The sequence below is a fragment of the Staurois parvus genome, unplaced genomic scaffold (genome assembly GCF_062004578.1).
Source record: "Staurois parvus isolate SC_StPar_1 unplaced genomic scaffold, SC_StPar_1.0 ptg000425l, whole genome shotgun sequence".
In the NCBI taxonomy this organism is placed as follows: domain Eukaryota; kingdom Metazoa; phylum Chordata; class Amphibia; order Anura; family Ranidae; genus Staurois; species Staurois parvus.
In genome coordinates this window covers 4330932-4343708 of record NW_028318221.1, presented here as the reverse complement: position 1 = coordinate 4343708, position 12777 = coordinate 4330932, and the positions used below count along the sequence as shown (strand labels likewise).

The window sequence follows — 12777 nt, the reverse complement described above, 5'->3', positions numbered from 1 at the left end:
ATTGGTTATAACTGACAGTAACCCAGTGCGCTAAACCGCACCATGTATTTCAATGTGTTTTGCTAGTGGCAGCATGTCCATCTTCACATCTCCTCCACCACAGCACTGCCTGAGGGGGGACGGGGACAATCCTGGACTAAAGGCTGGAGGCACAGCAGCACTGGTTGGAGGGCAGGAGCTGTCGGATTAACTTGTCATATAACCAAGATAGTAATTGGTTGCTAGGATCGCTCCCTGCTTCCTAGCAGCCAATCACCTCCTGGTTAATGTCAGGCAGCTGCTGCTCCTGCTTTCCTTTGTAGTGCTGTTCCTGCCTGCCACCTCTGTCCAGATTTGTCCCACCTCCCACACTCCGTTCTGCTCTGCTAATGACATCGGTGGATGCTGGGGGAGAAAAGCGCCCGCTAAATGGTGCGATCGCAGCAGTCCAGATAGAGCAGTAGTTCAGTCTGTAGATAAGCCGTTCTCCACCATTTAGTGATGCCTGCTGTAGACCCAAGGTTCCCAGCAAATAAAGGAGGACTGGCCATACCCCATATTGCCATATTTGTAATATTTGGCTGCATACTATGCCACCTGTATGGGTTAATGAAAGCAGAAACAGAGCACTCGCTAGTGCAGGTAAAACACGTCAGTGGATAAAGAGGGATAAAATGCTTTTGTTAAGATCAAGCCATTTTATTGTAAGTGCAATTTTATCCTTTGTCATTCATTAAAGTGGTTTTATCTGCACTATGCAGTGTGCTTTGTTTCTCATTTTTTTTCTAGCATGTTACTTTGGCCTTAGGAGGTAGATCTTGCAAGGATGTTTAGGTCTGCCTTGGTACCAGCAAATTTTGATACATTTAAAGATTTAATTCACTGAGACCTCTGTGAGTTAAACTTGGAGCATTCCAGGTGTTTCTATAGATTGCTTACCCGAAACTAAATTTTGATGACCTCATATAAAGTGCTCAATATTAGTCTGGGATAGCATAAGATACTTTAACAACCTAATATCCCCACACCTTCTGTTGGTGGCCATCATCTATAACCCAACTGCTGCCTGGCATTGAATTTTACAAGTAGCTGTACGCAAAACCCTGTCACTACTATGTGCAGAAATACACTCATGTGAATAAACCTTAAAATATTTTTAGTAAGTCAGAATCAAAAACTGAAAGGACATGAGTGTCTGATGATAAAGAGAAACATTCATAAAACTTTTCTTACAAAATGATGAATGGTTCCTATCAATGCCTAGCATTTTCTGTTCTCTTCCATTTATTGTATTTAATTCTCTTTTCTATTTTTAATGAAACGCATGTCAAGAATTTGATTAGCACATTTAAAGTACTGCTTTTGACTGTAGGTATTTATTTATATATATTTTTCCAGCTAATTCATCTCACCGTAGTTGACACAGCTGTCGTCTTCCCACATCGACTGGGTCTACCATACAAGCGTGCACTTCGTTCATTAATGGCAGATCATCTTAAACGTATCATTCAGGATAGCGGTAAGCATCAGTAGAACATCCCAGAGGTGCAAAAAAATGTATGGCTAGTAATTAATGAAGGAACTTAGTTTAACTGATTCAGCTCTCATACCTGTACACCCTGTATGGACCAGGGCATTTTTTCTTAATTTTTGGTGTGTATTGGTTTATTCAGCAATAACTTTGTCATTACTTAAGAAGTAATACATTGTACAAATATTTTTTAAGGACAAACCAGACTTTATTTTTGTAACATTGACTTTAAAAATTACTTTTTTTAATGCAATCATTTTGACCAGTGTTAGTTTAAAAATAATCTTTCTGTTGATAAAAAGCATCAGTTTTATTAGGTAATTTGTCCTGTCTATAATGAAACTATAGTTATGATTCTGGTGCAAAGCTATGCAAACATGTTTACAAATGAAGGGGTTTTTTTTTTTCCATTTTGCACTTTTTTAATGTGACGCTAAAAAAAAAAAAAAAAAAAATCAATGAACACAAATCAAAACAAAAGTTTACATTTTATTGGTTAATAAAAAACAAAGAAAGGTCAGGAGGGAAATAAAAGATGGAGAGAGAGAGTGTTAATTTGGGCTGATTAACGTAAACTAATTTTTATTTAAAGAACGTATTTCTTTTTTACTTGTTAGGTTGCTTTAATTGACATCATGTACAGATCAAAGCTTATCCCTTTGATCTACAAATGACTAAAAATGTTATATCTTTATTTTGCGTTGAACGGTATTAACCATCTGACCCCCGGAAGATTTATCCCCATAAATTCATGAGCAGGCCATTCTTTGCATTACTTTAGCTGACAATTGTGCGGTCATTTTTTTTTTTCCCTGCAGAGAGCTTTCTTTTAGTGGTATTTGATCACCTCTGGGTTTTTTATTTTTTGCACTATAAATGAAAAAACACTGACATTTAAAAAAAAAACACACAAAACATTATTTATTCAGCTATAAAACATATCCAATGAGAATTTAAAAAAATCAAATGTCTTCATAAATTTAGGCCAAAATGTATTCTGCTACATATTTTTGGTAAAAAAAAAAAAAAATCCCAATAAGCATATATTGATTTGTTTACGCAAAAGTTATACCGTCTACAAATGGCAGTATATATAATGGAATTTTTTTGTTTCTTATATACTAGTAATGGTGGCGATCAGCTGGACTGCGATATTGTGGCAGACAGTCTGACACTGGCTGACACTTTGTTGGAACCAGAGACACTAATACAGTGATCAGTGCTAAAAATTTACACTGTCACTGTATTAATGACACTGGCCGGGAAGGGGTTAAACATCTAAGGTGATCAAAGGGATGATTGTGTGCCTAGCCAGTGTTTTTGTGTTTACATTGTGCTATTTGTAATAGGAAATCTGCTAGATTTTAATTCCCTGAAAAAAAATCTAGCAAATCGCTGTTGACATAACACAGCTCCCCTAGGCGACCTGTTGATCAGCTTCTGCTGTGTCCATCACAGCAGAAGCGGTGCTCCAGCGGCAGGAAAGCAACCCCACCCCCCCCCTCCAGAAGTGCAAAATCACATTTATATATGTGATTTTGCACAGAGCGGTAGCAGTAAATCTGCTCTAGGGTGGACAGCAAGTGGTTAATAAACACTCTGTCAGACGGCCTTTTTTTGGCCTCCTTCCTCTTACTGGTGACCCCTCTAGTAATGCATCCTAGAATTGTATTCACTTTTTCCAGTCTGGCCACACTATTTGTTCATTTTGCAATTATCTGAAATAAGTACCTCCAAATCTTTTTCCTCTGTAGTGATGGCCAACACTGATGGATAAGAGCATGCATGCATCATACATACTAGGGGGATTACAACTAGGGGATGCAATGGTGGAGAAGGATCTGGTCGATCAAAAGCTTAAAAGAGAATGTGGAATAGACTCCCTCAAGTTTTGGTTCTGGCCAGCTCAGTGGATTGCTTTAAAAAAGGCCTGGATTCTTTCTTGGATACACAAAATATATAACTAGTTGATCCAGGCAATATCTCATTGCCTCTTGGGGGATCAGGAAGGGATTTTTTTCCCAGCAGGAGCAAATTGGATCATGCTTTGCTGGGTTTTTTGCCTTCCTCTGGATCAACTGTGGATGTAGGATTATAATTTTTTTTTTTTTTAATGGTTGAACTGGATGGATGTTTGTCTTTTTTCTGCCACACTAACTATGTAACACTGCACCTCCAGTGTTGTACTCTGTCAAGGGATTCTTTTTTACTAGGAGCAATATTTTATATTTAGAAACTTTGAACTGCAATTTCCACTGTTTTGTCCAATCTTCCAGCAATGCCAAACATGTTCTATGTTACAGACACCTCCAGGGATATCAACCCTATTACACACCTTTGTGTCATCCACAAAAAGACATACCTTACCCAACAATTGTTTAGTTACATCGCTTACTTATAGGTTAAATAAAACAAGACCTAGTACAGAGCCTTGTGGTACACCACTAGTGACTGGTCTCTTTTCCAAATGAACCCCATTTACAACCACACTCGTATCTATCCTTTAGCCAACTGCAAATCCACTGAACCTCCCAGGGGTTAAATCCCAGCTTGTACAACGTTTGTATTAGATGATTATGTGGAACTGTATCAAATGCCTTGCTGAAATCAAGATACGCTATGTCCACAGCACCACCCTGGTCCAAAACATTGGTAATATAGTCAAAAAATTAAATCAGATTAGTCTGATATCATCTTCCCTCAGTAAAACCATGCTGTTTTCGATCCAGCAAGTTGTGTGTTTTTAAGTATCGATGATCCTTCTTTTAAGGAGTGATTCCATTAACTTGACTACAACCAATGTTAAATTCACTTGCCTGCATTTGCCTGCTTTACTTTGCTGCCGTCTTGTGGATAGGTACAATATTTCCAGTCCACCAGTCATGGGGAACCTCTCCTGTTAGAAGAGATTAAAAGATCTGTTAATGGTCCAGCAACTATACCTCGAAGTTCTCTTTTAGAACGCTAGGCTGAATACCAGTAGGGCCCATTGCTTTATAATACTTGAACTGAGCCAGCTCCTCTGCTACCTCTGTCTCCAGAAATCCTAAAAATGAACCATCATTACTAGAACCATAGAATTCCCCAACTTGTTATTGCTATTGCAGGTGCAGCGCATAAATCAATCCAAGTATTAAAAACTCATAGTCTTTAAACTAATTAAAATCATAAAAGACAATCAAAACAATAAATATAAATGGATACAAAAGTCCCAATAGGCAATCTCTGTGACGTGAAGGTGCTATTCCACCAGGTTGTGAGCATATATACTGGAATCAACCAAATAGTGGGAAGTGCTTATCATCCGGTGGTGTGCGATAGATTAGTGGGATTGCAAACTCACCAGAAGCGCAGTCTTAATGCGCATTTAGCCAATAGGCATCACCCCTTCTGAGGACGTATTTTTATACGCAACACGTCAAGGAGGAGCCCCACTACCCAGTGACGCCAAGCCACCGGATCAAGGAGGTCCGGCGGCCACCATTCCCTACTGACTGGTTAGTAACATTGGCAGCACTGACTAGCTACACCTGATTGTTTACAGAGTGTTTCACGTGTGTACACCTTTTTATTCATATTTATAACTCCCTTAATAAACGACAAGAGTACTACACTATGAGATTCCTATTTCCTGCTCGACCATGAGCATTTAAACCCTCAGGACCTAGGTCCCATCCGGCTGGAGGATGGATTAATTCCCCTATGACCAGACCATCCATGCGAGGAACCTCTGAGTGACCTCACCTTAAACACTCACACCATCAGAGGGAAAGATTTCGAGACCAGGTTCCATTGAAGGGAGATCTCTAGGCTGGCAAATATTGGCTAAATGCTCATTAATATTGTGCTTCTGGTGAGTTTGCAATCCCACTAATCTATCGCACACCACCGAATGATAAGCACTTCCCACTATTTGGTTGATTCCAGTATATATGCTCACAACCTGGTGGAATAGCACCTTCACGTCACAGAGATTGCCTATTGGGACTTTTTTTATCCATTTATATTTATTGTTTTGATTGTCTTTTATGATTTTAATTAGTTTAAAGACTATGAGTTTTTAATACTTGGATTGATTTACGCGCTGCACCTTCCCTTAGCACATTTGAGCACTGTTAATGTGTTTGGCCTCCTCCTGGCTATTTTTATACACTTCTCTATCAGTTATGCTTTCTGTTTCCTTGAATCTCCCATATGCTGATTATATATACGTGATTTTGCATTTCCGGGTAGGGGGCACGCGCCCTACCCGCGGCACCATTCGTGGCTGTCAATCACTGGGTCCCGACCGGTGATTGCCGAGCATCTCCGATGGGGGGGAGAACAGTTAGTAAACAAAACAGTTCTCCCTGTCAGCTTGTGCACACTGCTTTGCATGGCTGTGCACAGCACAGCCATGCAAAGCAGTGTGCTTACAGTGAAGCACTAACACACAGCCCCTAGTAAAACAGCACACAGTTAACCCTTTGATTGCCCCACATGTTAACCCCTTCCTGCCCAGTGCCATTAGTACAGTGTCAGTGCTTTTTATTAGCACTGATTGCTGTATTGGTGTCACTGGGGATGTCATTTGACACCAAGTCCGTTCCCCCCAATGTCAGAGTGCCCGCCGCAGTCCCGCTATGCCGCTGATCGCTGCCATAACTTGTATATATACCGCCATTTGTAAATGCTATGACTCACGTAAACCAATTAATTTACATATATTGGGATTTTTCTTTTAGCAAAGACATGTAGCAGAATACATTTTGGTCTACATTTATGAGGAAATTTGATTTTTTTTTTTTAATTTTACTGTACATGTTTAATAGCAAAAAGTCAAAAATATTGTGTTTTTTTCACAAAATGTATCGTTTTTTTTTTTTGTTTTCTATTTCTTATAGAGCAAAAAATAAACGCACAGGCGATCAAATACCACCAAAAGAAAGCTCAATTAGTGGGGTAAAAAAGCACGTAAATTTAATTTGTGTGCAGCGGTGCATGACCGTGCAATTGTCAATTAAAGTAACGTAAAAAATGGTCTGGTCATGAAGAGGGGTAAATCCTCTGGAGGGCAAGTGGTTAATGTCAGACATAATCATAATCAAAAGCTCTCCCTTCATTATCATTCGAGTTCTCATCAATCAACAAGTTATCATAATCTTCAGTCTGTCCTGGGAGTCTGTATGCTACACCAATTCTAAGGGAAGATCCATCTCTGGTGGGAAGGCAAACCCAGAGGGTTTCAAGTATTTCATTTGTTTTTTTAACTAAAGTATAACTAAAGGCTAAACTTTTTTTTTTTTTATTTTAGCTTTGAATAGAGTGGGATTAGAATGATTGTCAGTTTTTATTGCTGTCTGTGTCCCCGTTAGGGAGATTCACCATTGTGTACGAGTATAGTGGGATGGGGGCGCATTAAAGTTTTTTGTTTTTTTTTATTTATTTTATTAGAATTTTTTATTTTTACACTGTTTCATTTCATTGCTTTACTTTATTGCTAGTATAAGAAATGTAAACAAGGTCTTACTGTTAAGAAACCTTTCCGTATTTGGAGATTACATTTCTTTTCCTCCAGACGTAAAGAGTGCCCCCTTGTAAATTTTCTCCTTTGTCACCTGGTGATATGGCCAGTAAGTTTGTTATTTTTCAGCTTCCAATCTGTCCAGCAAAAATTGGCAATTAGAAGGGTGAGACAAACCTTTTAACACTGACAGGGGTGCTTACAATGGTTACATTTTATTTACTTATTTCACCAAGGCATGTTTATCAACAGCATGGTAAACAAGGCTGCAGTCTTGAATTTAGTATTTCTGCTCTAGAGCCACCCGATCACCTTTTACAGGGCTCCAAAGGTGCAAAGGGGATGACCCTGCCCTTCCCCCCTCCCTCCCCTTCACTGGTGCCAGGTCTCTCCTGTTCCTCTGGGGAGCCCAGGACCATAGTAAACACCATTAGCTAAGAGAGCAAGAGGTCATTGGGTAACATCCATTCCCCAGTCTCCTTTGTGACTGGTGAAACAAGAAGCAATGTACATTATGTCGCTTCTGGGTTCACACTTGTCCTATAGCAACTGTAGCCGAAGGTGCAGCTATTGAAGCATGATCTGTGCTTGATTAGCTCCAATAAAGGGCAGGGGAGACACCGGGAGTTCAATAGACCTGATTTTTCCATAAGAGTACCTGTTAGCATGGACAGGTATCACATAGGGTGCTTGTTAGTCCTCTTGTGATAGAAATAAAGTTAAATGAAACAAATATAAATAAATGAATAAAGATAAAACAAAAATTAAAAGCACACCCCTCACCCCATAACCAATGCAATGTAAATGCACATGTGCTTGTAAACATACATTGTGCCACACATATGAAGTATGTCTACTAATGAAGTGAGAGTGACAAATCTAGGGCCATAATTCATGGGTAACTCTAAACAGCTAACCTGTAAAGGCTTATAAAGCATCACCGAACGAGAATTTTGGGTACCATCATTTTTCTTGGGCACGTACAATTTTTGAACCTTGACATGATTGGCATCAATTTACTGTACGCAACCCCATCATGGGTATTGTGTTTTGTGCACTAAAATTTGTTAGTGTACCTTATCCTGAAAATATGTGTTTGATAAACAGTTGCACAAATATTGTGTAACTGCCACCATTTTATTTGCCTCTAAATTCTTAAGCAATTATATAGTTTCTGAAATCAAAGTAATAGTCCCAGCAGACAAGTGATTAAAAAATTTAGTCCAAAACCACATTTTAAAGAACGTTTTTTCAAAAGTCTCTGTAGTCTGATGACGCCATCCTGAGTACTTAAGCGGCCACTGGGACTAGTGCCACGGGAGGGAGCACTGCACGTGCACAGTGTGTACTCTCTCCTGTTGCCTTTAATGAGCTCAGAGATTGTGAAAGAAGAGTGTGCTTATGTGGCCCAAAAGAACAGGATGGAATCTACTGTTGCACTAGGGGGTGCTGTTCCCAATGGTCGCTCTGTCCTTATTATAATGGAGCTATTTCAGGCAACAAAAGATTTTAAAAAGGCTTCTTTTTAAATGAAGTTTTGGACTACATTCTTTAAACAGAATGGGAACCCTGGCTGGAAGGTACTATAATACTATTCAAGCAACAAAATATTTAGTGGAACTCTGTGGATAACCAGACTGGACATTGACAGTGTATGTGTTCTTCCCTGTGGCACTTTCATTTTAAGCTCATGCCATCATTTTTTTTTTGTCTTTTGACAGTTGAAGGACATGATTCCAGTGAAGACGCTTGCGCTTGTATGGAACTAATGTTGTGGCGTATAAAAGAAGATGCTAAAGTTAAACGATGATCCACTGAAGCATCATTGTTGAGACTTTGAACTATATGTTAAAGCAATTATCGCAAACTTGAAACATTTTGAAGCCGTAACACGTCTAATTACTTCACAAATATGAAGACTGTGTATTATTTTGACCTTCAGAAAATAAGAATTTTGTAAAGGTGACTGAAACATTGGTCTGTTTAAAAGTGGGAAAGAGGTTTTGTTTTTCCCCTCATCAAACTAGCAATGTAAAAGATCAGTAGATAAATCCATGTTCACTAGTTTTCTCTGCTGTCCCACAGGTCTAGATTCCTAAAGTTACAATCTGTGAAAGAGGAATTAGTAGCATTCTATAGTTCTCCATACAAAAGTGTGCACAACTGCACAGACCTTGAGATATCCTCCTGCCTTCATTTATTTATTTATATATCCACCTTGCAACCCATCACTTTTTTGCCATTTTTAGCAAAAAGTGGCACTAATATGACAGTATTTTTGTTTTGTTTTGTTTTGTTTTTTTGTGGATTCATGGACCAGAAGTAAACTGGTTAAGTTAACCAGTGAGGTGTTTGAACATATCGCTCTCTTCTATACCACATATATTTTAAAAATGTTAAGTACTGATTATAATCTAAAACTTTTACATATTTGTCTGTGAATTAAAATCTTACACAAGTCAGTTTCTAATTTATTCTAGGTAGTTAGCCTTTTAATGGTTTTTCTTATTTTCACAGCAATATTGGTTGATTTGCAGTGGGGGGTATTCATTTCATGCTGCTGAGCACATTGGAAGCTTAAAAACACAGGTATACGTTAAAGCTGTAATCGCTAATGCTGACTTGATAAGTTTGTTAGCTGTGAAGTGTTTCCTCAGCTTTTACTCACTGTAATTTACCTTCCTGTGATTTTGGCCATTTCCCAGTTCTGATATGTTAACTGATTGAAACTGTTGTAGATTTTTTTTTTTTAATTCAGCTATCACTACTGTTCATTGCAGTTGTAATCGATTTCCACTGCAGTTTTAATCCTGAAACCATCACTAACAGGCTCCTTTGCTTAAAAGCTGCTGCAAAGCTTCATAACTGCCCAGTAAATTGCTAGGTGTATGACCCTCAATAGTTCAAAAGTCTGAGACACTGGCATCTGCTGTGGCTGGATAGGGATAAACTGTTTTCATTGCAGACGGTTGTCCTTGGGTCTGTACTGCACTATAAATGTAACCACTTGGTGCACTGTCCAGACGCATCAGCTGTCAGGCTTTCAGAGTGCGACAGGCTGCCCCTAGCAAGAATGGGCGGTGTACCTGTACCTTTTACCCACACCTAAAAGCTGGAGCTTTATGTACCATGGCTAAATGCCCAGTGTGTATATAATGCATTATAAGAAATTAGCAATGTCACCACAACCAAGGACCCATTGCAGTATTGACTTCATAGTTACAGAGTTGGTCTGGCTGAAAAAAGACAAAAGGCCATCCAGTTCAACCATTTAAAAAAAAAAAAAAAAGTTATAATTCTATACCCACAGTTGATCCAGAGGAAAGCAAAAAAACCCAGCAAAGCATGATCCAATTTTCTCCTGCAGGGGAAATGAGATTCCTTCCTGATCCCCCGAGAGGCAGTGGGCTATTGTCTGGATCAGCTTTACCTATAAATGTTAGTAACCAGTTACATTCTGTGTATCCAAGAAAGAATCCAGGCCTTTTTTTAAGCAATCCACTGAGCTGGGCCAGTACCAACTCTTGAGGGAGTCTATTCCACATTTTCACAGCACTCATTGTGAAGAAACCTTTCTGTGTTTGGAGATTAAATCACTTTTCCTCCAGACGTAAAGAGTGCCCCCTTGTCCTCTGTGATGACCTCAGGGTGAATAACTCTACACCAAGTTCACTATATGAACCACTGATGTATTTATACATGTTGATCATATCCCTCCTTAATCTCCTCTTCTCAAAAGAGAATAAATTCAGTTCCTCTAATCTTTCCTCATATTTGAGCACTTCCATTCCTCTTATCAGTTTGGTTGCCATTCTCAGTACTTTCTCCAGTCCCCCAATGTTCTTTTTGTAAATTGGTGCCCGAAACTGAACTGTATATTAAAGATGAGGTCTTACTAATGATTTGTACAGGGGTAATATGATATCTCTCTCTCTGGAGTCTATACCTCTTTTAATACAAGAGAGGATTTTGCTCGTTTTAGAAACTGCAGCTTGGCATTGCATGCCATTATTAAGCTTGTGATCTACCAGAACTCCCAGATCCTTCTCCACCATTGATTCCCCCAGTTGTACGCCCCCTAGTATGTATGATGCATGCATATTCTTAGTCCCCAAATGCATCACCTTACATTTATCAACATTAAACCTCTTTTGCCACATAGTTGCCCAATTAAACAGTGCATTGAGGTCGGCTTGTAAATTGGAGACATCCTGTAAGGACGTTATTCCACTGCACAGCTTGGTGTCATCTGCAAAGACTGAAATGGGATTTTTAATCCCAGACCCTATATCGTTTATAAATATATTAAAAAGTAAGGGTCCCAACACTGAACCTTGGGGTACACCACTGACAACCCTAGACCATTCAGAGTATGAATCATTAACCACTATTCTTTGAATACGATCTTTTAGCCAGTTTTCTGAACATTTACATATGGGTTTTTCCAAGCCTGTATACTTTACCTTACACATTAGTAGTGTGTGGGGAACACAAGTATACCACGTCCACCGCCACCCCTCTGTCCAAGATTTTGCTCACCTCCTCATGAAAAGAAATCAGATTTGTTTGACAACTTGTCTTTCATGAATCCATGCTGTCTGTTGCTTAAAATATTTTTTTCCAGCAAGAACTCATCTATGTGGGCTTTTATTAAACTCTCCAGTATCTTCCCAACTATAGAAGTTAAACTAACAGGTCTATAATTACTTGGTAAAGATTTTGACCCCTTTTTAAATATTGGCACCGCATTGGCCTTATGCCCTTCCAGTGGTACTATGCCAGTCATTAAAGAGTCCCTAAAAATTAGAAACAATGGCTTTGAAATGACAGAGCTCAATTCTTTAAGGACCCGTGGGTGTATGCCATCCGGTCCAGGTCCTTTATTCTAAGTATTTTTGGATCATATCAGTTCTAAGTCAATGTGGATCATCTGGAGCTGTGCCAATACCATGCCCATTATGGACAAGAGCTCCCCCATGCCCCTTTGTATACACAGAGCTGAAGAAGGTATTTAATAAATTTGCCTTCTCTTTGTCCCCAGTCACCCACTCTAGATTGTTTTTACTGACACATTAACTTTAATGGCATCCCTGTCTTAGTCTGTAGGGTTCAATATTGTGTTGGCCCACCCTTTGCAGCTATAGCAGCTTCAATTCTTCTGAGAAAGCTGTCCACGAGTGTGGTGAGTCTATGGGAATGGTTGACCATTCTTTCAGAAGCACATTTGTGAGGTCAGGCACTGATGTCAGATGAGAAGGTCTGGCTTGCAGTCTCCTCTCTAATTCACCCCAAAGGTGTTCCATCAGGTTGAGGTCAGTCAAGTTCCTCCACCCCAAACTCACTCATTCATGTCTTTATGGACCTTGCTTTGTGCACTTGTGTGCAGTTATGTTGGAACAAAGGACCATCCCCAAACTGTTCCCACAAAGGTGGGAGCATGAAATTGTCCAAAATACCTTGGTATGCTGACGCCTTAAGAGTTTCCTTCACTGGTACTAAGGGGCTAAGCCTAACCCCTGAAGAACAACCCCACTCCATAATCTCCCCTCCACCAAACTTTACATTTGGCACAATGCAGTCAGCCCAGTAGCATTCTCCTGGCAGCCGCCAAACCCAGACACATCCATTGGATTGCCAGACAGAAGAATGATTCATCACTCCAGAGAACACATCTCTCTAGAATCCAGTGGCAGTGTGCTTTACACCACTGCATCTGACGCTTTGCATTGCACTTGGTGATGTAAGGCTTGGATGCAGCTGCTTG

At 39.5% G+C, this 12777-nt stretch overlaps 1 protein-coding gene across 1 annotated transcript in view; it reads left to right on the top strand.

Annotated features, from left to right (window-relative positions):
* REXO1 (RNA exonuclease 1 homolog) overlaps nucleotides 1–9475 on the top strand; it is a 140064-nt gene extending 130589 nt beyond the window's left edge. Inside the window, exons 15-16 of the mRNA XM_089687455.1 lie at nucleotides 1378–1498; nucleotides 8735–9475. Coding sequence (XP_089543581.1) covers nucleotides 1378–1498; nucleotides 8735–8823 — 210 coding nt within the window. The 3' untranslated portion in view covers nucleotides 8824–9475. The remainder of the gene's footprint in view (nucleotides 1–1377; nucleotides 1499–8734) is intronic.
* Nucleotides 9476–12777: the final 3302 nt, after the last annotated feature.